This window comes from Oryzias melastigma, linkage group LG15 (assembly GCF_002922805.2).
Source record: "Oryzias melastigma strain HK-1 linkage group LG15, ASM292280v2, whole genome shotgun sequence".
Taxonomy (NCBI): Eukaryota; Metazoa; Chordata; class Actinopteri; order Beloniformes; family Adrianichthyidae; genus Oryzias; species Oryzias melastigma.
The window spans coordinates 21662879-21687338 of record NC_050526.1 but is presented as its reverse complement, the minus strand read 5'-3'; the positions used below and the strand labels follow the sequence as shown (position 1 = coordinate 21687338).

General features: G+C 37.7%; 3 protein-coding genes and 1 non-coding gene across 6 annotated transcripts in view; 3 read left to right on the top strand and 1 right to left on the bottom strand.

Annotated features, from left to right (window-relative positions):
* si:dkey-228d14.5 (uncharacterized protein LOC796266 homolog) overlaps window positions 1-1397 on the bottom strand; it is a 6857-nt gene extending 5460 nt beyond the window's left edge. The window contains exon 1 of the mRNA XM_024297254.2: window positions 1017-1397. Within this exon, the coding sequence (XP_024153022.1) occupies window positions 1017-1078 (62 nt within the window). The 5' untranslated portion in view covers window positions 1079-1397. The remainder of the gene's footprint in view (window positions 1-1016) is intronic.
* zgc:110319 (uncharacterized protein LOC796111 homolog) overlaps window positions 1-6208 on the top strand; it is a 7003-nt gene extending 795 nt beyond the window's left edge. Inside the window, exons 3-10 of one of the 2 annotated variants that reach the window (XM_024297252.1) lie at window positions 428-520; window positions 4002-4102; window positions 4170-4305; window positions 4617-4683; window positions 4760-4871; window positions 4946-5009; window positions 5211-5385; window positions 5652-6208. In XM_024297252.1, coding sequence (XP_024153020.1) covers window positions 428-520; window positions 4002-4102; window positions 4170-4305; window positions 4617-4683; window positions 4760-4871; window positions 4946-5009; window positions 5211-5385; window positions 5652-5720 — 817 coding nt within the window. In that variant the 3' untranslated portion in view covers window positions 5721-6208. Of the gene's footprint in view, window positions 1-427; window positions 521-3530; window positions 3689-4001; window positions 4103-4169; window positions 4306-4616; window positions 4684-4759; window positions 4872-4945; window positions 5010-5210; window positions 5386-5651 lie in introns of those variants that run through there. The other variant, XM_024297253.1, reaches the window with a different exon arrangement.
* A 2639-nt stretch (window positions 6209-8847) lies between these two features.
* On the top strand, window positions 8848-21627 carry ccar1 (cell division cycle and apoptosis regulator 1; the record flags this gene model as incomplete). 2 transcript variants are annotated; one of them, XM_024296988.1, is given in 23 exon segments in its annotated part: window positions 8848-8922; window positions 9216-9248; window positions 9428-9624; window positions 9771-9897; window positions 9983-10102; window positions 10716-10908; window positions 11156-11300; window positions 11731-11883; window positions 11960-12185; window positions 13915-14028; window positions 14286-14452; window positions 15211-15421; window positions 16540-16620; window positions 18226-18414; window positions 18555-18746; window positions 18824-19054; window positions 19132-19261; window positions 19441-19529; window positions 19601-19741; window positions 19815-19935; window positions 20014-20196; window positions 20451-20656; window positions 20726-21627. In XM_024296988.1, coding segments are annotated over 23 exon segments (3405 nt in total), but the record flags the coding sequence as incomplete, so codon positions are not given.
* LOC112162306 lies at window positions 14067-14131 on the top strand. The gene has a single exon (XR_002922044.1). It is a non-coding gene; the product is annotated as a small nucleolar RNA SNORD98 (small nucleolar RNA).
* Window positions 21628-24460: the final 2833 nt, after the last annotated feature.

Below are 24460 nucleotides of genomic sequence, written 5' to 3'. Positions count from 1 at the left end.
CTATTTTAGCAACAGGCTAATGTTTTTGACCAATTTAGTTTACAGAGGAATGTTAGGCTATTTGGCGTTCAGGTGGTATTTAAGCAGCAAGCTAGCTCTTTTGGCTAATTGGCATCTACTAAAGTTTTTTGGGCTAATTTGGAGCTTAGCAAATATTTAAGCAACACACTAAATATTTATTTGCAAAATAGGCATATATTGGGGATTTTAAGTCATTTCCCTACACATTTTTCCAAAATTTCAACACTCTTTTAGCAAATTTAACATTTTGTAAATTTGCATTTTCAGCAAACAGTCGTTAAAGTAAATTGCGTCACCATTTTCAGCAAAAAGCTTCAGCATCTTCTGCAACTTCTTCCGCAAAAAGCATTCACACTAGCGTTATCCCAGGTAATGCAACTTTTCTAGATAATGGTTTGTCTTCTAGGGTCCGAGACAAGGAGACAAGAAAAATCAAGGGAAGGCATCAAACAGGTTTAATATCACATATAACAGCCATCATTATTAACCGGAATAACAGGTGCGTGAATGTCTGAGCGTTCCTTGACAATCAACAGTTCACACCCAGCAGCAAACCAAACAAGCCAGGTTGCATTTCTCAGGTCTGAACAGCAAATGTAGGCATTTTCGTCATCTAAGGTCTCTTTAAAAACTGAAGATAACAACAAAACAAAACAAAAAAAATTTGTAATGTTTCCATTTTAATCTCTAAATTCTTATTATACGCAGGAACCTCTGAGCTCCAGTGTTTATGTTCTTTGATTTACTGTAATTATTTAATTGTTAACGCGATCAACATAATGGTTGAAAAGTAACAGAATGTTAAAGATTTTGTGCCTCAGGTGTTAAAGGGTTAATGCCCATTTTGAGTCTATTAGTTCTTATGAGTTTTATTTTTTTAAATCAAGTACTCTAAAATCAGGAAAAATAAAAGAATATTTGTCACCAAATTTTTAACTTTAAACGTGTACTGGTAAAAGGTAAAACATGTAAGCAAAAGTAAATAATTAACTTACACAATCCATGTGCCGGTGAACGAAACCAGGGATAGTATGATGGGGAAGAAAACCCAGATCATTATTTCTCAAAGGTTGTGAAGAGAAGTAGAAAAAAAAGTTTCTTTAAGTCCAAGTTTGTTCCTCAGATTTCCCTCTTGGTTTGTAAGCTTCTTTTACAGCTTAAGCGAGCTGTTATTTCAGTTTTTGAGTTTAGAAAAATATATTTAAAATTTAAAAATAATTCTTCTGAAATAATTCCACAACTCCACCATCCAGAGTACAAGGCTGATATGTTCCTTCTTCCACAGTAGTTCTCTTTCTGACTGCTTCTTCGCCACTCCTTTGAAACACCACCTCCTTCTGTTGAGAAACATGGGTTTGCCTCCCTGACACGCTCACAGTGTTTGTTTTAATTCAAATACAGATACAGTTTCATGCTCAGTGAACCGTGAGCATGTTACGTACCCTAAGGCGATTAAAAACGTTGGATCGTGAGAAAATTCTAGGAAGATGAACCGTCAAGATTACCAGAAATATTTCAGGTGTATATGAAATCTGATGTAGACAGTACCGGAAGAGGATTTAAAAATAATGTGTGATGTCTTATCAAAAAGTGTTTTTTTTTCATCATGGACTGGTTTACCTGTGTGGAGTTTGCAAGTTTGGGTTTTGACTTCCTCCCTCTATTCAAAATCATACTCCAAAAGTGGATGGGTAACTCCAGATTGTCAATTGAGAGTGAGTGTGTGATCCTTTGATAAACTGGCAACCTGTTTTGTGAGCTACCAGCATTCGCCCTGAAAAAAGCTGGGATAGACTCATCTTTATTGTCATTGTTACAAGTACAATACCATTTTAAAAAGGGCTTCCTGGTCCATAAAACAATCATACATTAAAACAACAAATTGCAAAGGTTAAACTTATGACTAAAAATAATAAATAACACATAAATGAGCAGCATAAAAACAGGAAGTTAAAATTAAGTTGTTGTCAGAAAAAAGTCCATTAATATTTTTTTGGGATAAACTTTATTATTGTTTTACAGAAATACGAGTATACAAACCAGGTACAACATGTTGAAGAGTCACTTGGCTTGTATACTTTTTTGCAATCAGAACAGCAACAAAACACACAGAACAAGGGCCAAGAGAAATGAAAATTATAAGGGGGAAATAAATGATTAATTATTATTAATTATGTTTTGTGTTTCATATTTGTAGTGGTCCACTGCTTGATCGTTTCTTCATGAGCACCATGGTTCCGTGCAGTGGACAGTTGAAGATACCCAACATAGCAACAGAAAATATAAAATAAATACAGAAAAAACATAACATGACATAAAATTACTGTGAATTTAAAAAAAGAACATTTGCCATTGCACAGGAATAAGCGACAATAGACAATAATTTAATAGTTTCTAGTAACTTTTTAGTCTAATTTTGTACAAGCCACTAAATGACAAGGAATTTGTTTTAAAATTACCTCTCATTTAGTTTGTTTTTATTATGGATTTGCAATGAGTACATTTTGTATTTTAATTTTATTTATTTTAATTTTAATTATCATTGATAATACTTATTAGAATTGGTTGATTATTATTATAATTATTTGATTATTTAAATTTTTATTTTGTATTGTCATTTATTTTAATTTTATTTTGTTTTTTATTTCCCTGCAGGCACATCCCCAAAGGATCAATAAAGCTTCCTATCTATCTAAAATTTAGATTAGAAATTCAGACCCATTTCAGAAAAGTCTTCACAAATATTCACATAAATTATCTTATCAATTGAAAAGCTAAAAAAGTTGTTAAAGCTGTTTCTTGTCAGGGTTTTAAGCTTCCTTCATAAAAAATAGTTAAAGAATTACTTAATCCCTTTCATCAGGTGTTTCTACACAAACTAACACAAAACTGTTTTGATTAAACGGAATTAAATTTTTAATTAAAATGCAACATTCCTCCAATAACTTTGTAGTTTGCTCGTAATTCAACTTTTTAAAAATCAGGTTACTAGTAATCATCATTTTTAAAGTGGACTTCTAATCTACATGTGAATGTGGAGGAGTCAAAAAAAATAATGTTTTTGCTCAAAATCTTATGTATTTTTCTGATGTTGTGGTTAATTATTTATTTGTTTATTCATTCATTAGTTTGTTTGTTTATTCATTCACCAACAGGGTGAAGCCTATTAATAGGGAGCATTGAAGGTGAAGCTAATGAAGATCAATTATTGATATTTTTTAATAAACTTTTTTAAAATATTTCAATTTAGTCCGATTAGGTTTTCAGTTAGAATATTTTCCACACAACACTAACAAGATTTATAGTGTATTTGCTGTACTTATGCTCAACTATATTAATTAGGCTGTAGGTTCACTAGTTTTTGTCACAGATGGTTCATGGATGCAGTTAGGGACGAGAGGATCTTTTGTTTCCATGAGGACACAAAAAAATATGCGGCATAAAAACAAATATGTACAGATTAACCTATTCCTACCAGATCATAAAGTAATAAATTCACACCCAAAGAAGTTCAAAAAGGTGGCTAGAGTTGTAATCTGATCAGGATTCGGTGCAGGTACCTCTTTCTCCCACATGGGGTCCTCATTTTCAAAACAAACAAAATGGCGGCGCACATGAGATGGGGACTGAAGAGGTTGTTGTGGGGGAGGAAAGCGGTTCCCTTTGGGTTTGTAGTCTCGTTTACTTTCGTATATCGTGTCTTACATATGTTGGTGACAAGTATATGTGAAGTTATAAAGCTTATCTAACGTGTAAACATTAATAACTTAGTGTTGTTAAGATGGCCTGGCTACTAGCTAACTACTACTCTGCCGCAAAACTCCGTCTTTAGAAGTTTACCCAACATTTCTTGACACTTTACGTGTTTTAAAATATTGTTTCCCTCATCATATATGTTTTTGTAATGTTACCTTGCGCCTACCGTGGTAATACAATAACACTTTACCCGTTAAAAGATTGTTTTGTTTTTCTATTTGAAGGTTTTCGGGTAGAACTGTGAGTTTAAACACCTCACAGTTCGCAAACAAACCCTTCAGGGGAATCCATTCTCAGTTCAGGACTAGAAATCCTCATTTCTCAAGTAAGTAAACGGTTTTAGAAACGACATCATTTGAACAGCCTGATCCAGCTGTGGGAATGTCTTTCAGAGAGACACTTGTCCATTCAAACTCAAGAAACTCCAAATCCCAGGAGTCTGAAGTTCCTCCCTGGAAAACCTGTGCTTGGAAGTGGAACGTTGGACTTTTCCTCTCCTAGCTCGGCTGGATCGTCCTCTTTGGCCAGGTTCTGTCCGATTTCTTCTTCTAGAATTTGACTGTTTTCAGTGTTGTGGTTAGGGGAAGCATTACACAAATGTAGATCTTTAACATTTATTGCAAAAATAATGATGCAGGCTTACATTTAAAAAAAAAAATTAAAAGTTTTTCCCCTCTAATGTTAAAGAATCAGCTAATTAATGAATATTTTTAAAGGTTTTGAAATTAAAAAATGTAACTAATTCCTTTCTATTTTAGAAAATAGAATTACTTTAATGTTTAAATGCTATTAAAGCGTTAAAAAATAACTTTAGTTTGTGTTGCATCCATTTTTTCTAGGGACCTGTTTGAAATTGAGGGAGTAAAAAGTGTGTTTTTTGGTCCGGATTTCATTACAATCACCAAAGTAAGTACTGAATAAAATGTTACTTTTACTGTATAAAGTTGTGTAAGGATATAAGGGGAAAGTGCTTGTCTTTCAGACAGATGAAGATGTCGATTGGACACAAATTAAGCGTCATGCAATGGAAGTGATTGGCAAGTTCTTTGAAAGTGGAGACCAAGTAACAACAGATGCAGTCCACAGTGAAAACAGTGAGTATTGAATTTAACATGACGGTAGCTAATAAAAATATTCTGGTTTAACTTTTTTATTTGTTTTTTTATAGGTCTCTCTGAAGATGATGATGATATTGTATCCATGATAAAAGAGCTTCTGGACACCCGAATCAGGTGTTAACTCCTTAGCATAAATCGAAGTTGATTGTCTTTGAACCGATTTAGTGAATTTGTTCTTTTAGTAATATGTCTAAACATTTTTTTTTTTTTTACATTCAGACATATTCTTTCTTTTGCTAATACAAAAAAGTGATTTTAGTACAAAAACTTGTTGCTTTTTGTGGGCAAACTAATGAGGCTTTTTACTTTCTAAAGACCTACAGTGCAAGAAGATGGCGGTGATGTTATTTTCAAAGGTTTTGAGAACGGCATCGTCAAGCTGAAGCTGGTCGGTTCCTGTACTGGATGCCCCAGTTCCACCGTCACACTGAAAAACGGCATTCAGAACATGATGCAGTTCTACATCCCAGAAGTGGACATGGTGGAACAGGTGACCATTGTACTCTTCCTTTATTAATATTAATTGTCATGTACTTTTTTTTTTTTTTTTTTTTCAAAACCTTATTACCTAACTATATTGTTTCTTAGTAACTATTATTGTTGTTATTATTAATTGCCACACATATTTATTTGGTAACTAAAAAAGTAAAATATGAACTCTTTATGTATTTCCTTCTAATTTAATTGTAATTGAAATTATAAAGAATTACTGATTATAGGTTTTAGTTTTAAACATATTTTTTCTCTCTTTTATAGGTGGAAGATGAAGTGGATGAAATTAATGCAAAAGTTTTTGCAGAAGTGGAGAATAAATTGCAAGAATAATGTACTACACGCAAAAATATTATCAAATGGAATACATTTTTATGTAAACATTTAGTCTTTATTTTTTTGCTTTTTGTAAAATATATTGTATTGTTGGATTGCGTTGAGAAAACATGTTCAAGTTGTCTTCATACTGTATACTCACATTTTTATTCAGATCCTTAAAGTTTCAGATCACAATGAAATAAAAAAGTAATTGTTTTTTTTTTTCCTTTGCATAATATATTGATGTAGTGTTGTATTTATGTCTTACAAATATGTTCAGAAAAATATATTTTTTCAATTTATACTTTGGTTTATGTCATGCAAGTTCTCTATAACTTTTTTTTCCCAAGCATATTAAAACAAAGACAAACAGTTACATCATCCATACAATAATTCAATCATAAATGTAAATACATTAAAAAGAGTTGTTTTATCTTAAAAAATTATATTGTGTTGATGTGCTTCCATGCTGCAGTTTTACCACATTAAAAGATGTGACAGGACCTTGTCTGGATTGTTATTTAAGCATATTTGTTCCCAATGGCTTTACTTGTTTCCAGCCTTGTATAAACCTGAAGTGTTAACAATTTTAAGGCCAATAACACAACTTAAGAGAAACCTCTTAAACGTGATGTTAAAAGCAGATTAAAAACATTATTTAAATAAATCAATTTGTACTTATTTTATAATGATACTGTTTTGTTTCTGTTTAGGCATTTTTACGTTTCTTTAAATGCCTTGCATGTGTATAGTTGGGGGTTACTTGATTGAATCGATATGCCTTTGAACAAACAAAGAGTTGAGAAGCTTTCAATCATTGAGCGACATCAACAGACTGCAGCTACACGTGAACCGGACGTTGACCTCGTGGATCGGATTTTCCATCCCACGCATGCGCACTTGTTCAATTAGAGTCGGTGGAACGGGATAAGGGTAAGACCAGTGTTGTTTAAAATTAACGTTTTAGCGTAAATAATAACTAAAATCTACAGTAAGTTTAAATTTAAGTTCATATTAGCGAATGTGAGTACGTTGTCATTAGTCAGTATATTTTTTAAAACATATTTCTCTTGTTTTTCTGCTAACTGTCAAAGCTAGCAGCTATTCAGAAAGGCCTCGCGATCAAACTAGAAAGAAGCTAATCTTGCAACAAAGCTAGCGGTGCACGAATGCTAAGTGTTAGCATTTTTCTATCTGGTTTTTCAGGACACTTGATTAAAAAAAGATCACGGTACATTTGCGTCAGCGACGCCACAATGTACTACGTCAACATTTATAGAAACACGGCAGTCATTTCATCGTGAGCATTGTTTTATAGCGTGATTTGTCGCTGCCAGTGCAGCCAACTGCCATTAGCCACGCTCCTTTTTAGTCATTGGCTGTCCGTCGAGGTCGCTCGCGTGCGTCTGCTAGACGGAGTTTCGTTTATAGCAAAGGTTAAAGGAATTCTGACAAAAATATATTTCTTTTAACAAAAAGTAACGGCCGTAATTGTTTTTTCTTTACTAGAAATAGCATTTTCCCTCCCTAAATTGTGCATATGGTAGTTAAGACAAGGACCGATTAGAAAGAGGTCTGCCGATAAGGCTTATGTTATCTGGATTTGCTATTGTTGATCCGTCAGCTTTTATTTATTATTTTTTATATAATAAATTTGACATTTTGGCATAAAAAACACATAACATATTTGAGCTGTTACCAACATGTTTTACTAGATACATTGCTTTAAAAAATATTGCTTACATATTTTTCATTTTAATTTGCCCTGTTAATTAAAAAAAAAGTTATTTTTAAGTGCTGGTGGTGTTTTTGTTGTCAAAAAATATTTATAGAATAATAATATGCAAAGATATCCAATTCTGACCCTATTCCTGCATCATAGTAAATAGACGAGTTGTTAAGTGTTATTTCTCCTTACAATTAAATGTATCACGTGGATCAATTTCTTTTTATTGTTCACTGTTTTTTTATTTATTACTTTGAAGTGCAAAGTAATAGAACTGCCAGCTCTTGCAAATTGCCATAACCTTGAAATGTTTTTTTAAAAATAATTTTTCATGTTTCAACTATTCTGATTGACCATCTTTACTCCTTTAATTATTGAAACGATTAACATTTTCAAGCATTTAAACTCAGATTAGAAGCAGTCTCAACTTACGGTTATATTTTTTTGGTTACTTTATAAAACAAAATCCCTGAAAATGAAACTTAAGCATAGCTTTTTGATGTCTTGCCGTACCCTCAGCCTTAAATCAGGACCTATCTGTGTCCATTTAATTAAAATATTATTACTTTCACTATTATTTATGTATTTATTGCTAATGTTATCTGGTTGTTGGTGTTTTTAGTTACTGGCCTGGAGAACAGAGGCTTCCCGGGATCTGATTGAGTCATGGCCCAATTCGGGGGACAGAAGAATCCACCGTGGGCGACTCAGTTTACTGCCACGGCGGTGTCTCAGCCAGGCCACTCAGGGCAGTCTCTTGACCTCAACAGTTTGCACTGTGAGTATATAGTCAACCAAAAAAAAAAAAGAATCCTATGATTTTACTGTTTGATAAATAAATGATACAAAGAACCTATTTTCACTCTACTATAAGGGATGAATTGCACTGTGATTAAAGAGTAGAGCATCTCTTCCTACCCGCTCTCTTATTTGATCAAAACAGTGCAGAAACACATGCTTTGTTGATCCTTAAAGCAACACAGATATAAAAAGCTTTTCTGTATTTAACTAAAATGTTTTGTAAAACTCATACAATCTTTGAATTATTTCCCATTGCTGCCTGGATTTAATTTTGCTGGTCCTTGTTTCAGTTCTTTGTTCTCTAACTCTGCAGCTCTCAGTGTGCAGCAGCCATCTCTTCTCGGAGCGTCTCCCTCAGTTTACTCTCAGCAGTCGGCCTTGGCCGCGGCTTCTCTCAGCAACCAGTCTGCAGCAAATTATCAGCTGTCTCAGCAAACTGCAGCTCTGCAGCAGCAAGCTGCCGCAGCTGCGGCGGCAGCTCTTCAGCAGGTCTGTCATGTTGTAATGATCTTTATCTCACATTACTCTGACTATCTCCCCGCTTTTTAATCATCCTTGTGCCTCATACAGTCACAGATCAATACTGCACTCCAGCAGTATCAGCAGCAGCAACAACAACAGCAGCAACAGCAGCAGCAGCAACCTCCCCAGCAACCCCCGCAGCAGCAACTGTACAGCGTACCTCACCAGGTAACACTGGTTCTGGATTAGCCTCTGTCTACTTTAGTAAACTTTAGTTCAACTCTGTGTGGGGTTGTCCTTTATATTTATGTGTCGTTTGTTTTCATTTGTCAATAAAGTTTTTTTCTTTCTGTTAAAAAAAAGTTATATATTTATGCTTATTCTCTCATCAGTGTAGCTATTGTCGTGCGTTAATAAATGTTAAAAGGCTATTTTAGGAAGGCTAAAACTTTGTTTTTGTCTAAAACATGAACTTTGGTCAATTTCAATAGCAATCTAAACACATTTTTTATTTCTGACAGCTTCCTCAGCCTCAACAAGCGCTGCTCTCACAGGTAACAGCCCTCAGAAACTATTCCATTCTCACTAGCATGAAATGAATTCCTCATTTGTGTGCAATTTCTTAATAAATAGCTTTCATTTAATCCAATTAAATCAATGGTTTTGCATGAGTATTTTTTTTTTCCTTAGATTTCTACATAAATATAACAACTTGTTTTTATCTGACCCTCAGCCTCCTGTCGCCTTGCCCACTAGCCTGAGTTTATCCAACCCCCAACAGACTGCCCAGATTACCGTGTCGTACCCAACGCCACGCTCCAGTCACCAACAGCAGACGCAGCCACAGAAGCAGCGAGTCTTCACTGGTGTGGTCAATAAGCTGCATGATACGTTTGGCTTTGTAGATGAAGATGTCTTCTTTCAGCTTAGGTAAACAAAAAACATTCAGTAGTTTGTATTGACTTGTTTGCATATTCACGTAAAGTTAAATTAACTTTTTACAGAACAAGTAGACTAAATTGAAGTGAGGCATTGCTCTAACAGTGATAAAAACCTTTCCTTTCATTGTTTCATAGCGCTGTTAAAGGGAAGACGCCTCAGGTTGGTGACCGGGTCCTAGTGGAAGCCGTGTATAACCCCAATATGCCCTTTAAGTGGAACGCTCAGCGCATCCAGACCTTACCTCAGTTAGCAAACCAGTCGGTAAGAACACAGAAATGTTGTCACACCGTCTAAACGCCGTCACCTTTTGCCTCGGACTAACTTTTGTGTCCATAATCTCTTCCAGCATCAGCAGCAGCCGCAGCCTTTACCCCAAGCTTCCCCTCAGCTTGGCAGCCTTTACAATGAGCCAGGAATGCAGCTGCGCTACACAGACATGCACTCCACCGGCGACAACAGACAAAATGTAACCTCCTGACCTCTGATCCTCGCTGACAATTACTTTTTTTGTGGGAATGTTGTCACCATTTTTGTTCGTTTTGGTTGATGAAATCTAATTGATTTCCTTTGTCATATTTTAATAAGCATATATAGTCCTCTGACTTTAATTAAAATATTATAATACTAAAATATTTAGTGTTAGATTTTGAGTTTTGTCATTTGCGTAGCTAGATTCAGTCTATATTTTCATTTTAGGTGTCTAGATAATCTGTAATCGTATCTGTTTGTAAGATGGAGATCATTAGTTATTGATGGTTATTTGAGTTTTTACAGGAATGATTGTTCACGGATCTTGTTATTCATGTGTTAGTGAACCAGTAAATATAATTTGTCCCTTTCTCATCAAAGATATGTAACAAATACATAATTTTCCCTTCACAAAGGTGATAATCTGGATTATAAATTGGTTCTATTCTTTTGAAATTTCACACTATAATTAAAAACGGGATTATTTTTATATATATGAGACTTTTTGGAGAAATAGATAAAAAAGCAGTGTTTTAAAAATGCTTTCCTGACCATTTTCTTTTATGCATTAATGATGATCATTGTGAAAATCTTGTTTTCTTGTTTCCCAGAGCCAGCCCCAGGGTCCGAACATGATGAAGCCAGCACCCTCCATGCTCCAGTCCTTACCTCCACCAACCACTTTCAGTGTTCCGTCCCAGGCTCCTCCCCCTTCACTTCTTCAGGCGCAGCTTTCCGCTGCCTCACTAGCTCCTCTCCTCCAGAATCCTCCACAGCCTCTGCTCCCACAGCCTCCACCCAAAGGTAAAGATAAGACTAGAAGGCAAGACAGTATCTGTTTTTATGAGTGGAACTCAAGAGAAATGAGGATGTTACAAAGAAACGAGATGATGAAGTACTTGGGGTCAATAGTTCAGAGCAACAGAGTGCTGGAAGAAGTGGATTAAAGTGTGATAAAAGAACGTAGGCAACAACAAAATATTACGTTTACTCCCCTGAAAGGTTTGCAAGCTCATGTCGTCATTTTACGAGCATTATTTCCCGCCTCCAGATGTGTTCACCGGCGGTCTGCTTCAGCCTCCAGTCAGAATGATGCCACAGCCACAACCAGTCCGGCGGATCGAACCTCCACCCCGTTTCCCCACTAGAAACGATCGAGTCCCAGAGCTCATCCTTAGGCCTAAAGAAGAGCGCAGGTACGATGGGTATCATCCAGGACAAACCGGACTAGGATCACATGTGACACAATCTGTAGATGGAGGGACAATTTCTGACTCCAATATCGACTCCTACAGCTTTGTGTCAACATATTTTTTTTTTCAGGGTTTATAGTTTTATTTTATATTCACAATAAGTGTAAAGAGTGAAATATTATCTATTCAGCAGTTTTAATTTTACTAGAGCAGAATTAAACAGACAGATGAGTAGACTCAACATAACTCTACCTTTCTCGCCCAATCCTCCATCTTTGGTTGAGTTGAGTGAGCCTAACCTACTTCAAGGTTCCTTTTCTCTGCTCCAAAAAAATCCTGATTCACTGACTGACTTTGGATTTATGTCTGTAGATTTATATCAACATTGTTGGAAGTCATTTACGATAAATGTTCCTACATAATTCTTTATCAGAGACAGAGACCGGGACCGCAGGCGGTCCAGAGAAAGGTCTCCCACTCGCAAACGCTCCAGGGACCGCTCACCCAGGCGAGAACGCTCCCCGAGACGGCCTCGCAGGGTGGTTCCTCGCTACACAGTTCAGTTTTCCAAGTTCAGTCTGGATGGGTGAGTACTGTCACCACGCTTTTACATGTTCATACAGCTTCTGAAGTACTAACCGATCCTCCTGTGTGTTCTTCAGGACCAGCTGTGATTTGATGGAGCTGAGAAGGCGCTATCAGAGTCTCTACATACCCAGTGACTTCTTTAACGCCGTCTTCACCTGGGTGGATGCGTTCCCTCTCACTCGGCCGTTCCAGTTCAGCAACGCCTGTAACTTCCACATCCTACACAAAGAGGTGGATTCTTTTTCCAAAAACACAGCTGTGCTGGACCCTCCTGACGTTAACCACACCTACAGCGCAAAGGTACAACTGTCATGTGGAGGATACTTCTTAGTCCTCAGCTGAGAAGCTGCAAGGATGATTAAACATTTTATCTTTGATGTAAAATAAGGTCAGAGCTCTAAATAATTGGAGATTTAATGAACTTCAGCATAAATTTACACTTTTATTACCCATAGAAAACCAATTTTCTATAGGAGTTTCAATAGTTGAGTTTTAAAAAACATTTTTTTAATCTTTTAAAACCAGAGATTTAGCTCCAGTCTTTACATTCTTCGACTACTGTAACTCTTCAACCGTTTATGCAATTATTGTAATCCAGCAGAGAAAAGCAGCCTTCCACCTACAGCGGTGAAGTTATTATGCAATCGATATAATCCTAACAGATTCTGTTACGAGGAAAAGTGGCTCTGAGCCGTTTTGTAACACTTCACTAACATTCCGTGTTCAGAAAGGCACAAAGCTGCTTTTCTCTGCATCAGAATCTGTTGGAATGACACTACTGGTCAAAGAGTTACAGTAATCCAAAGTAGGGGTGTGTATTAGCAAGAGCCTGATGATATGAGACCCTGATGTGTGTCTCTCAATTCATATCGCAATATATCCCAAGATTGTAAAAAAAATTGAATAGTATGACTGAAAAAAAATACTATGACATATTTCATTGTAATAAAATAGTAAAATTCTTTTTATTTAATGACTGAACATTTAACACCAGCTGGTTCAGCTTCAGTTGTTGTTTTTGTCTCTGTAAAGATGCTCAGGTGGGATCTTAAGTCTTAAAAGCCTTGATTTTTTTTTTTAAATTTAATTTCCTTTTAGCGTCTCTTTGGTTTAATGTCTTATTTACGTCCCTATCTCCGCTAATGTTAGCCGCTAATACTTCCCTAAACAAAGACATCACGCATGCACGTCGTATGGGGTACGTTTGATTTGTTCTCCAGGGATGCTAAATTTATTCACAGTCCAGTGGGCATATTTGCAATGGGACAAGAAACACAACAATAAAGTTTCTGGCCACAATTGTGATTTATAGTTCAAGATAAAAAAAAATACTGCAGTGCTAGAAGTGAATCATGCAATAAAAAATATTTTTTATTAGTAAAAGTCCTTGAAAAAAGAAGATTGTTCCAGAAGCAGATTGCAAGTGAAGATGAATAAGCTAAAATTAGAAGAGAAGAAATGGAGAAAGGAGGTGCATTCACAACAATACAATAAAACAGTACAATAATCAATTCAATATTTGACTTTGTTTTCGACAAATTGGAATATTCTAACATCTCCAGTTGCTGGTATGAATTTGTCCGTGTTTATTGTTTCTTAGTCTTACTTTGACCGATCTCAAACTCTTCATTAGCACACACAAGTCAGCACTCGTCTATTATAATAGGATTTTAAAATTAATATCCGTTTTGTTTAATTTAACCAAAAGACAACGTCAGAGCCAACTGTTTACACACATTTGGTTCATTAGTCTCTGATGGTTTCACTGCACCAAAATCTGAATAATGAAGAAATGAAGGTTTTCTGTAGTCTAGTATTGTAACTTAATAAATGACATTTGAACTGTAATTCATTTTGTTACTGACAAGTTTTTTTCTTTGTCCCTGGGGCTGAGAAATTGGTCTTAATTTTTCATATCCAAGGTCTTAAGTCTTAAATTTAACCTGAAGAAACGTGTAGGAACGCTGTAACTAGAGTAAAGGTCGTCACTGAAAGGAGCTGAACTTGAACACAGTTTGTTTGGGTTCAGGTGATGCTGCTCGCTAACCCCAGTTTAGAGGAGCTCTACCACAAGTCGTGCGCTCTGGCTGAGGATCCCCAGGAGCTCAGAGAGTCCTTCCAGCATCCAGCCAGACTTATTAAGGTACCACAAAGCCTTTCACTTTGACATTTTGACCTGGAGCCGATGATGTGAAAACCCTATTCCATTTCTGAATCCTCAGTGTGGAAAATTCTTAACTGATAACTGCAACTCTTCCACCTTTGCTGTGAATCCTCAACTGATTTCTGTCACTTTAGTCTTTTTCTGTCTCTCCCACATTCTTATTTCCACTCCTCTTCTTTATTTCCGACTCATATCATCTCACCTTTTCTTTTGTTGCTGTCTTTCTCCTCCTCCAGTTTCTGGTGGGCATGAGAGGTAAAGACGAGGCCATGGCCATTGGCGGTCACTGGTCTCCCTCTCTGGATGGAGCCGACCCCGAACAGGATCCATCAGTCCTTATTAAGACAGCCATACGCTGTTGCAAGGCTCTGACAGGCATAGACCTTAGCCTATGCACTCAGTGGTAAGAACTGCTGCTACTATTGACTGCATTTCTGTTACACCCTCTGAACTAGAATCCATCAATGCTACATGTATTGTCAGGTTAGATTGATTTATTTTATTGTCCCTTTCTATGAATAATCGGTTGGTTTATTGTAATTTGTGTTTTGCCAAGTTTCTCTGTTCTGTGTGTCGTCTCGGCGCTCTCTGTCACACTCTGCTCATAAACACACATTTCACTGTGATGAGAATCCAAACGCATGGACTCTTTGGCTGGAAGCAGCAGCCCGGACGGGAACACACCGCCATTACCCTTTTTTTTTTTCTTCCCTTTTTTGTTTTTCTGTCTGTTAAATATCTTACATATTTAACTGGCTTTTCTGCTGTCCTGTTGATTTGATGTCTGTTGGCACAACTCTAATGTGGTGCATTTAAGTGTACCTCAGGTCAGAGGCAGAGCGAGCGCTCATCCATAATTGGCTGATGCTGAAAGGGGGGGAGGGGCATGATTTTTTGCGTTGTATTTCCTTATTTTTTTGTAAATGTCTGTCCACTTTCTCAAACGGCTGGCATAACCTGTGACATCAGTGGGACGGCTACAGACTGGTTCCATCTGTCCTTGCTGTGTGTGGTGTGGGGCAGGGGCTGTAATGAGGCCGTCATTCAGGGGCCTAATGAGAGGAAGTGTCTGTAGAAGGCTCGCCATAGCAAGGCTTGCTTTTTTATTTTGTGCCCTGACCAGAATGTTTCTTTCCAATGCACCCTCTTCCTTTGCAACAGGTATCGTTTTGCAGAGATTCGCTATCACCGGCCGGAGGAGACACACAAGGGGCGGACTGTCCCTGCTCATGTGGAGACAGTGGTTTTGTTTCTTCCGGATGTTTGGCATTGTCTTCCTACCCGTTCAGAGTGGGAGGTGCTGTCACGGCGACTTCGGGAGCAGCTGGCTGAGAAGTTGTCGGCCGAGCGAAAGGAGGCGGATGGAGAACAGGCACTGAACCGCTAATCCCTCTCTTCTCATTTCCGCTTCTCACAGGAAGGCACAGGAATTAAAAAACAAAAAAACAAAACAAAAAAACAAGATACACTACAGACATAAAGTACACCTTCCCCGTCACTCACACAAATACCAACACAGGCATATTGATGTTCCACTCCTCACCTGTCTCTCCTCTGTTCCAAATACTCCATCCCTCCATCACCTTCCCTCACATCCAGCAGACACACACAGTGGAAGCAATGAGGCTAGGTTGTGTTGTGTAGGCCCCTGTCGCAAATGGCAAAACAGCTTCCAGTTTCTTAAATGTTATATAATCGGGTTTCAATTCCGTTTTTAGTTCTGGAACTTTGTTTTCCATCAATCCACAGAACAGATCGGTTCAAAGTGGGGATAAACATCAACTTCCAGGAAGTGACTGAAACTATTTATATTTGTGAATGTACTGGAATCTGTGGAGCCATTTGCGTGTGAATAATGTCCTTTTTTTCATAGAAACATGTATTTTGGGGGGATTTTTTAATCATCAGTCTGATATTATTGTCTGACAATGAAAACAGAACCTCCCACAAGTCCTGCTCTTTTGTCTGTTCTTGTTGTTGGATTCAACACTTTTCATTTGGACTATATGTAGAACTTTCCAGGGCAGTTGGTCGGGGAGACGGCTCCTGCCTCCTGTAGCCGTGTAAAACCCACAAATGGCAAAAGCCCGTTTATAGAGCATGGTAGGGCCACCTGACCCTCATTCCGTTCGGAGCCCAACCTCAGTTCACCTGATGAACCTTCCACCCATTTTGGACACGCTTCTCATTGATTTTTACCTTTTTGTGTTCCACAGATTGAATGATTGGCAGCCGGGGGGCATTTCTGTTGTTATTTTTTGTTTGTTTTTAATAAGAGCTAGGAAGCTTTTTCTGTGTACGCTTCAAAAGCAGTGGATTTAAACTCAGTCAAGGTTGCTAAAACAAAACAGTGAGAGACAGACGAGACCTTGCTTCTTGCACGGTTCTACTTAAAGTCTCCCAAAAGGCCACGAGGAAAGTTCTGATCGTCTGCTGTCCCACCTCTCTGTCTCCCTCTGCCTGTCTCTGTCTAAATGATTTTCTGTCAAGGATGAAGAAGAGAAGGACGAAGAGTCGAAGGACAATAGTACTCCAACTCATTGGGCCAAACTTGACCCGAAATCAATGAAGGTAATCCTGCACAAAGTTTGAAAATATTCCTCATTAAAAGTGGGATGGAAATGCTAACATTTCTTTAATAAAATCATCTAGTTTGATTAATAAAATGTTTTTTTTTGTTTTTTCTGAAAGTGTTAATGCCTAAAATAAGAGAGGGAATCATCTATTGATCAAGCTCTACAAATTAACTGCTTTTAATTACCAAATTTTAAGCATTTTATAACTTTAAACATGACTAATTTTAGCTGTAGGAGGAAAATCGAACATGGGTCTTATAATGTCAATAGGTTGGAACTTGCAATCAGTTCTTTTTCTAAAATTAACTTTTCTAAAAAAAAATTCAATTTTTCTGCATCCGTTCTGTTAGCACTACTTTTTTAAATATGTTTTCAAATCTGTAAAACCTTAAAGCACGTGTTAAAGTCGAGGCCCGGGGGCCCGCCGAGTAATTCTATCCGGCCCTCCAGGTCATTTTATTTTATTGTTATAAATGGCCTGATGTTATCTTGTGCTCATTTCTAACTTGTATAATTTTGACTTAATATATTTTTATGGAGAGTAAAATATTTAAAAAGTTATTTAAGGTCAAATTTAATTTATTCTGGAATAATACTCCTGCCTGTTTCTATTATTCAAAATTATGTTAAAAAGTAACGTTTTAAAAGTTTTAAAAATTGGCATTCTGCTAGCTTTTTGGACTTTTTTTGAAATTTACTTTTTAAGGCTATTTTGGAGTTTAGCTAATATTTTAGCTACATGCTAGCTGTTTTGGCTAATTTCGTTTTTTTTTTTTTTTTTTTTTAGTTTTTTTTTTTTTTTAGTTTTTAGTTTTTTAGTCTGTTTTGGAGTTAGGCCAATATTTACTTGCTAGCTTTTTTTTTTTAACTAATTTAGACTTTTTTATTTTTAGGCTGTTCTGAAGTTAAGCATTTTTTAGCTACATGTTAGCTGTTTTGGCTAACCTAAGTTTTTTTTAAGGCTAATTTGGCACTTAGCTAATATTTTAGCTAGCTATCAGCTTCAGTGTTTTCAGCTATTAGCATTAGCATCTTCAGCTGCCAAATTCAGATGACAGCATTCACACTAGCATTATTGCAGGTAATGGTATATATCTAGTTCATAATTATGTGTAAAAGTGACAGTTTTAAAGTTTTAGTGTGTCCAAAAAATGTTTATCCTGTTCGGCCCACAACGTAAGGTGTGTTTGGATTTTGGCCCCTTGTGCGATTGAGTTTGACACCTCTGGTTTAAAGGGTAACCAAACAGGGAAGTTGGAGGCTGACTCCACCCACATACCTAATTTGAAAATCTAGTCAGAGGGGCGGGGCTGACCAACAGACAGCACTTTTAAAGCCTCATCTATAGAGGTTGACAGCCAAAAATAGTTGACATAGGTTTGGTTACCCTTTGAATTAAATATACTATTAATAAAACACAATTTATTATTAATACTTCTGTTTTTGTTAACTTTAGATAATCCAAACATCAGCTATCAGAAGGTTTATTGCACACAGATGAGTAATAATATTAATAACATGCAGAAAATGAACTTCTCCAGATTATTCTGTCATAACTCAAGTGTCCAATTTCCATTTTTCTGATGTTCTTCCTTTCAAGGTCAATGATCTACGCAAGGAGCTTGACTGTCGTTCTCTAAGTTCAAAGGGTTTAAAATCACAACTTATTGCTCGCCTGACTAAGCAGCTGAAGGTGGAGGAGCAGGTGGAGGAGTCTAAAGAACCTGAGAAAATAGAGGTCAAAGTGGTGGAGGAAGAGGAGCCTCCTCGTGCTGAAGATGACAAGGAGGTACGGAGAGAAATGATGGAGTTAGTTCGGGTAGAAATGAAATATTTTTGTTTAAAGTCCCCCACGACAATTTTTATTTTAAAATAAATAGTGTTTTAATTGTCATTAAGAAGAATCCCACAACCTAAATGTCTTAAAAGGAGGAGGAGAGGAAGAAGCAGGAGGAGCTGGAGCGCCAGCGGAGAGAAAGACGCTACATCCTCCCCGATGAGCCCACCATCCTGGTCCAGCCCAACTGGGCCGCCAAGAACGGCAAGTTCGACTGCAGTGTGATGTCGCTGAGCGTGCTGCTGGACTACCGACTCGAAGACAACAAGGAGCATTCCTTCGAGGTTGAAAACGACATTTTTAAGTGAAGATGCAGTTTCAACTGTTAGGATAGATTGTAAAGTTCTCTGCGCGTTTGCAGGTTTCCTTGTTTGCCGAGCTCTTCAATGAGATGCTGCAGAGAGATTTCGGCTACCGCATATACAAAGCCCTCGCCGCTCTGCCCGTCAAAGACGACAAGAAGGAGAAGAAAATCAAAAAGGACATGGAAAAGAAAGAGGCCGAAAAGCGCGAGATCAAGAAAGAAAAAGAGGATGAAACCGACGAGCCCAGCGCCAAAAAGTCCAGAGAGGATGAGGAGGAGAAAAAGAAGGTGCTTCAGAAGTCTTCGAGGTTTCTCGTTCGTTTCAGGATCACGTGGATTCACTTGAGTTTTTTTCTTGAAAGCAGTACGAGGAGAAGACGGTGAAAAAAGAAGAGTCTCGAGACGAGGACGAGAACGAAGATGACAGCAGCACGGCTAACCCTGAAGAGTACGACCCGCTGGAAGCAGACGATGCCGACGATGACGAGGATGACGGTAACGCTCACGTCCTTCATCACAGCTGATCTCAAAGATCCTGTCAGTGATGAGAAATCATGCACCACGCTGAGCTCCTGATGGACAACACTTCCACAGTTTCTGAGACTGATCATGAAACGCCTCCGGATTGTTGTGTAGTTTGTGCATCACTAACGTGAGGAATCTGTTCACGGCAGATAAAGACGACGACGACTCCAATGACAGAGACAGGAAAGACCGCAGAGACGACCACAGGTCGTCCAAAGAGAGATCCTCCAAAGATAAGGTTTGAAAACCTTGGAGAGAGTTGTTAGATGAAAACCAGAGTTATGTAGAAAATGTTCTTTGTTGCTGCAGGAGAAGAAGCAGATGGTCACATACAACAAGGAGCTCCTCATGGCCTTCGTCTACTTCGACCAGAGCCACTGTGGCTACTTACTGGAGAGAGATGTGGAGGAGATCCTCTACACGCTGGGGCTGCATCTCTCTCGCGCTCAGGTGAGCAACCAACCAGCCATGAGGAAGTCTTCTTTTGCTAAATAAAGTCTAAAGATCCTGCATGTGTTTTCAGATAAAGAAGCTTCTGAACAAGCCGGTGGTCAAAGAGTCGTTCCACTACCGTAAGCTGACAGACAGAGGGAAGGACGAAGCTCCGCCTTCCTTTAACGAAGCCCAGATAGAAAGCATCACCGGTAAACTCCCAATGTCTGTTTGAACGCATTAAAGCGGATCTGAGGTTGCTGAAATATAACGTTTCTCTGCTGTCTTAGGAAACCGAGGACTGCTTTCTTCTGCTAAAGCTCACGCTCAGTCAGAGTCCAGCCAGTCCGGTAATCTGATCGTGTATAACGGAGCCATGGTGGATGTCGGGAGCATGATGCAGAAACTGGAGAAGACCGAGAAAGCCAGAGAGGAGATTGAGCAGAAGCTCATGCTGCAGGATGCCAAAATGGGTACGCTGTAAACTCCTCATGTTCATTTCAAAAACTGCAAGCTACACTCTGTGTCAGTAGTCCTCCAGGACCATGATCTGGCTCAATTTGAGCTTTGCAACAGAAAGATCCAGACTCATTTCATCCAGCAGTCCTCCTTTCTGGTGTTTCTGCTGAAATGTGGACCGGAACATTACTTAGTTATTTATTTATTTATCATGTGTTGATTGAGTAGAACAGCTCCCTCATCCTACCTTTGGTCCTTTTCCCTCCAGAGGACGACTCCAAGGTCAAAGCTCAGCTGGAGCAAGCCAACAAAGCGTTTTCGCAGGAGCTGGAGGAGGTCAAAAGCTCGCTCAGCCAAACCGAGCGGACTCTGGGCTCCGTGGAGGAGCAGAGGGCGCTCTACCGCGAGCTTCTCATCAAGTCCGCACACTCTTTGACATCCACCGTCAGAGGGCTGCTGGACGTGCTGAAGAAGGTACCCGCCAATGAAAAGAGGAAAACCCCTCATGCCGAGGTCAATAACTTGTGTTTTCGTTCCCTTTAGGATCAAGAAGTCGACGAATCGACCTTCAAAGATTGCGGCGACATCGTTCAGACGCCTCAAACAAACGGCTCGGATGAATGAGAATCAATACATGAAGCTAATCTCTAAACATGTGATTTCAGTTTGTAAATATTCCCTGAACATCTCATTTGTTTTAGTTTAAGTTACCGTGTTCCAGGTTAATGTATAATTTAATGCTTGAATTTAGTAAAGTGTTTTGTTTTAAAAAATTACTTTTCTTAGTCATTTTAACCGGAACAAAGCGCTTCATTTCAGAATAGGTTAAATGCTAACTTCCTTTCTTTTTTTGTCATTGCTTTAGCTTTTATGGCCAATAAAGTGCCATAATGAGGATTTAAATGCAAGAAGGTGTGATTGGTACTTGAGCTGTTTTTCTAATGAGCAATAATGATATTTATGTGCAAGAGGTTTCCTGAGGAACTATATTTAAAACGACTCATCTTGTGCGCAGAAGGGTTGATTTATTTCCTGTTTACTGCAGCTCTGTTGGACAAACAGTTTGCAGTTCTTTTGCTCGTCTAGTTTAACAAATTTTCTGTTTTGTTCTGCACACATGCTATGCATGGTTCCTGCCTCCTGATAGAATCCACCGACCGACCGACCGACGGCGCTGCCAGTGACATGTGTTTACTGTGACTAAAGCTGGTTTTCTGCGTGAAAGAATCCAGACATCAACCAAAAGTTTAAGCTCAATGAATGTTCAGCTGAAGGATTTGAACCCTTGGAGCTCCGCCTCTCAACTGTGTGAAACGTCCGGATCGTCAGAAGCAGCACAATTATTACATTTCATGTCCTCTGAAGCTGGCAGTTTTATTTTTCTATGGAAAAATGTACTCTATAGATGTGTTGTGCAAGAGTAAAGTGGTCCTTTTAACACTAAAGTGAGTACTTTGTTTTTCTTTTGTTTTCCATAAAATAATTTATGACAAAGGACAAATTATTTTTCTTTGAAAAAAAATCAATCTGAAGAGAGGAGCCTTTAATAGTTTCATTCAAATATACCAGAAGATCTGTTCAAAGTCGAGTAATTTTAGCGTGATTCTCCTTTTAACCAGCAGAGGGCAGCAGAGCACACAACTCTGACACCTGCAGAGGAACTAATAAACTTTTTTTAAAATACTGATTATAAACAGATTCATTTATGTTTTTCTTTTATTGAGTTTGTAAACAATGTTAATAAACTTAATATTTTCAGAATTGACCATCAGACGGAACTTTCATTTAAAGGTTTGTTCATTATATTTAACCCTTCAACGCCGCTCTAAAAATATTTTTAATCATATTATAACCAGATTCCAAGTTGTTTCTTTCTCTTATGAGGTGGATTACAAAAACACTCCATAAATCTACTTCTGGTCTGGTTTTGTTTTGGTCGTGGTGTAGAGCTGCTCAAAAAAACTTCAAAGAAGTTTAGGTGGAAAACAAAAGAAACTGAACTAAATTTACGCATGAATAATTAATTCCACATAGTCTTTTCAGCATTTTAAATCGATACAAGTATCGGTGATACAGGTTTTGGTGATACTTGTATCGACGATAATTCGCAAAATATCAGGCTATTTTGCAAAATATAACGATACATTTTATTGTGGAATATTGCAAAATTTCAAAAGAAATATAACAATAATATAAATCGTGATATATATATATATATATATATATATATCGCACTATTTTGCAAAATATCACAATATATATCGCTATATTTTGCAAAATAGCGCGATATTTAATGAAATATGCTATATTGCGAAATATAGCGATATGTATATATATCGCAATACATAGCGATATATCGCCAAATCGATACCCCCCTACATTACTCCTTGTGTTTAGAGTTTGCCACCCTGTAAGATATATTTATATCTACATGCCATTTGTATCATTTCAAACATTAAGCAATCATTCACCTTTACACCCCTTTGTCCTCTTAAAATCTTTTGTGTTTTGGTGGCTTGAAATAAGCCAACTCCCATTCCCACACTTTTTAGCTTTATCTAAGTCTGCATATCCATAAAGACAGCATTTTGGGGTTTAAGTACTTTAAGTTTATGTAGCACAACATTTGGACAATAGTTTAAAACTTCTCCTTTCAGTATCATTATCATCATCAGATGATTTGACTCGGGCGTTTCCACTGACGACATAAACACCCAACCCTTCAGCTGCTTTTCACCGAGTCCTGAAACCAACTTTCTGGTCTGGTAATCAGAAGCAGGTGTGGAAACAGGATGAAGAAAACCCCACATCCATATAAAAGAGGACTCTAACCACCAGTAACTGTCAAGTCAAGAAACCCAGATTGTGGGTGTGTCCAGAAAGTAGGAATATTATAAATGAAGTCAGTGAGTTAGAAGAACTGGGAGGTTCCTGCCTCCAGGCCGTGTTCACATCTCCCACCTTTGAAGCTTTTGTGGCCTCAAATTTATAGTTTAGTGCTGTCTGTGTGTGACGGAGGGTTTGTTTCTCACTCTTTGGCACAGAGTGGATTTTGTGTGTTGGAAAGACTTAATTTAAGTAAAACAAAACATCTGTTTGAGCTGTTTTTTTTTTCAAGAAATTTCCTAAAAGATTAATCTTTTCTATTTAAGAGCTGCTGTCACACTTTAAATACAAAAAATAGTATTTTACCCACATAGAAACTGCATGCACATGTGCACAAAAGCATGTTTGCATCCTTATCTTTATCTTTAGAGCTAAACCTCAGTAGAAGTCTAGAAATTGCATTCTGCCTCATTCAGAGCAGCCAAAAAGTCAACGTTGAGTGTGTTTGTGTGCAGGATTATGCATGTGCACGTGATGACTGACATTAGATACCACCACAAAAAGCGGGGCAGGTAACCCCACTCCCTTTCTCCCAACAGAAAGCTTTTGTGGCTGCCTCCCCACCCCTACTCTTTAACCCCCACCAGTATCAAAGAGTTCACCATGCAGTCTGTTGACAATCAGAGCGTTTCAGCTCAGGATCGCAGCTTTCAGTGTTGGGGGACCGACAGGGTCCGCTTGGCTTAGTAGTGGGTTTGTTATGCTCTATAGGTCCTGAGAGTGGAGGCTGCAGCTGATGTAATGTAGTTTATCTAGAGTCTGCAGGTTTTTTATTTAAACATCTTCACTTTAAGTCAGAGGTGTAACTAAAATCGCACAAGGGGCCAAAATCCAAAACTATCTAGGTCACGGAACGTACACTGTGAAACTAAATTTATTAAAATTTAAAACTTTAACTTTTTAACATAATTATGAACTAGATATATAGGATTAACTGCGATAATGCCAATGTGAATGCTGTAAGCTGAATTTGGCTGCTAAAGATGCTGAAATTGATAGCTAAAAACACTGAAGCTGATACCTGAAAACACAGAGGTTACCAGCTGAAAACGCTGATAGCCAGCTAATATATTGGCTAAATGCCAAATGAGACTAAAAAAAACAAAACAAAACAAAAAAATGTAGGTTAGCCAAAACGGCTAGCATGTAGCTAAAAAAAGGGGCAACATTTTAAAACAGCCAAAAAAAAACAACAATAAAAAAGCCTTAATAAGCTAGCATGTAAATATTAGCATAACTCCAAAACAGCCTAAAACCTTTTTTAAAAGAAGCCTAAATTGACCATAACAGCTAGCATGTAGCTGAAATATTAGCTAAACTCCAAAATGGAAAAAAAACTGGAAAAGCGTAAATTAGCCAAAACTGCTAGCATGTATGAAATATTCGCTAAAC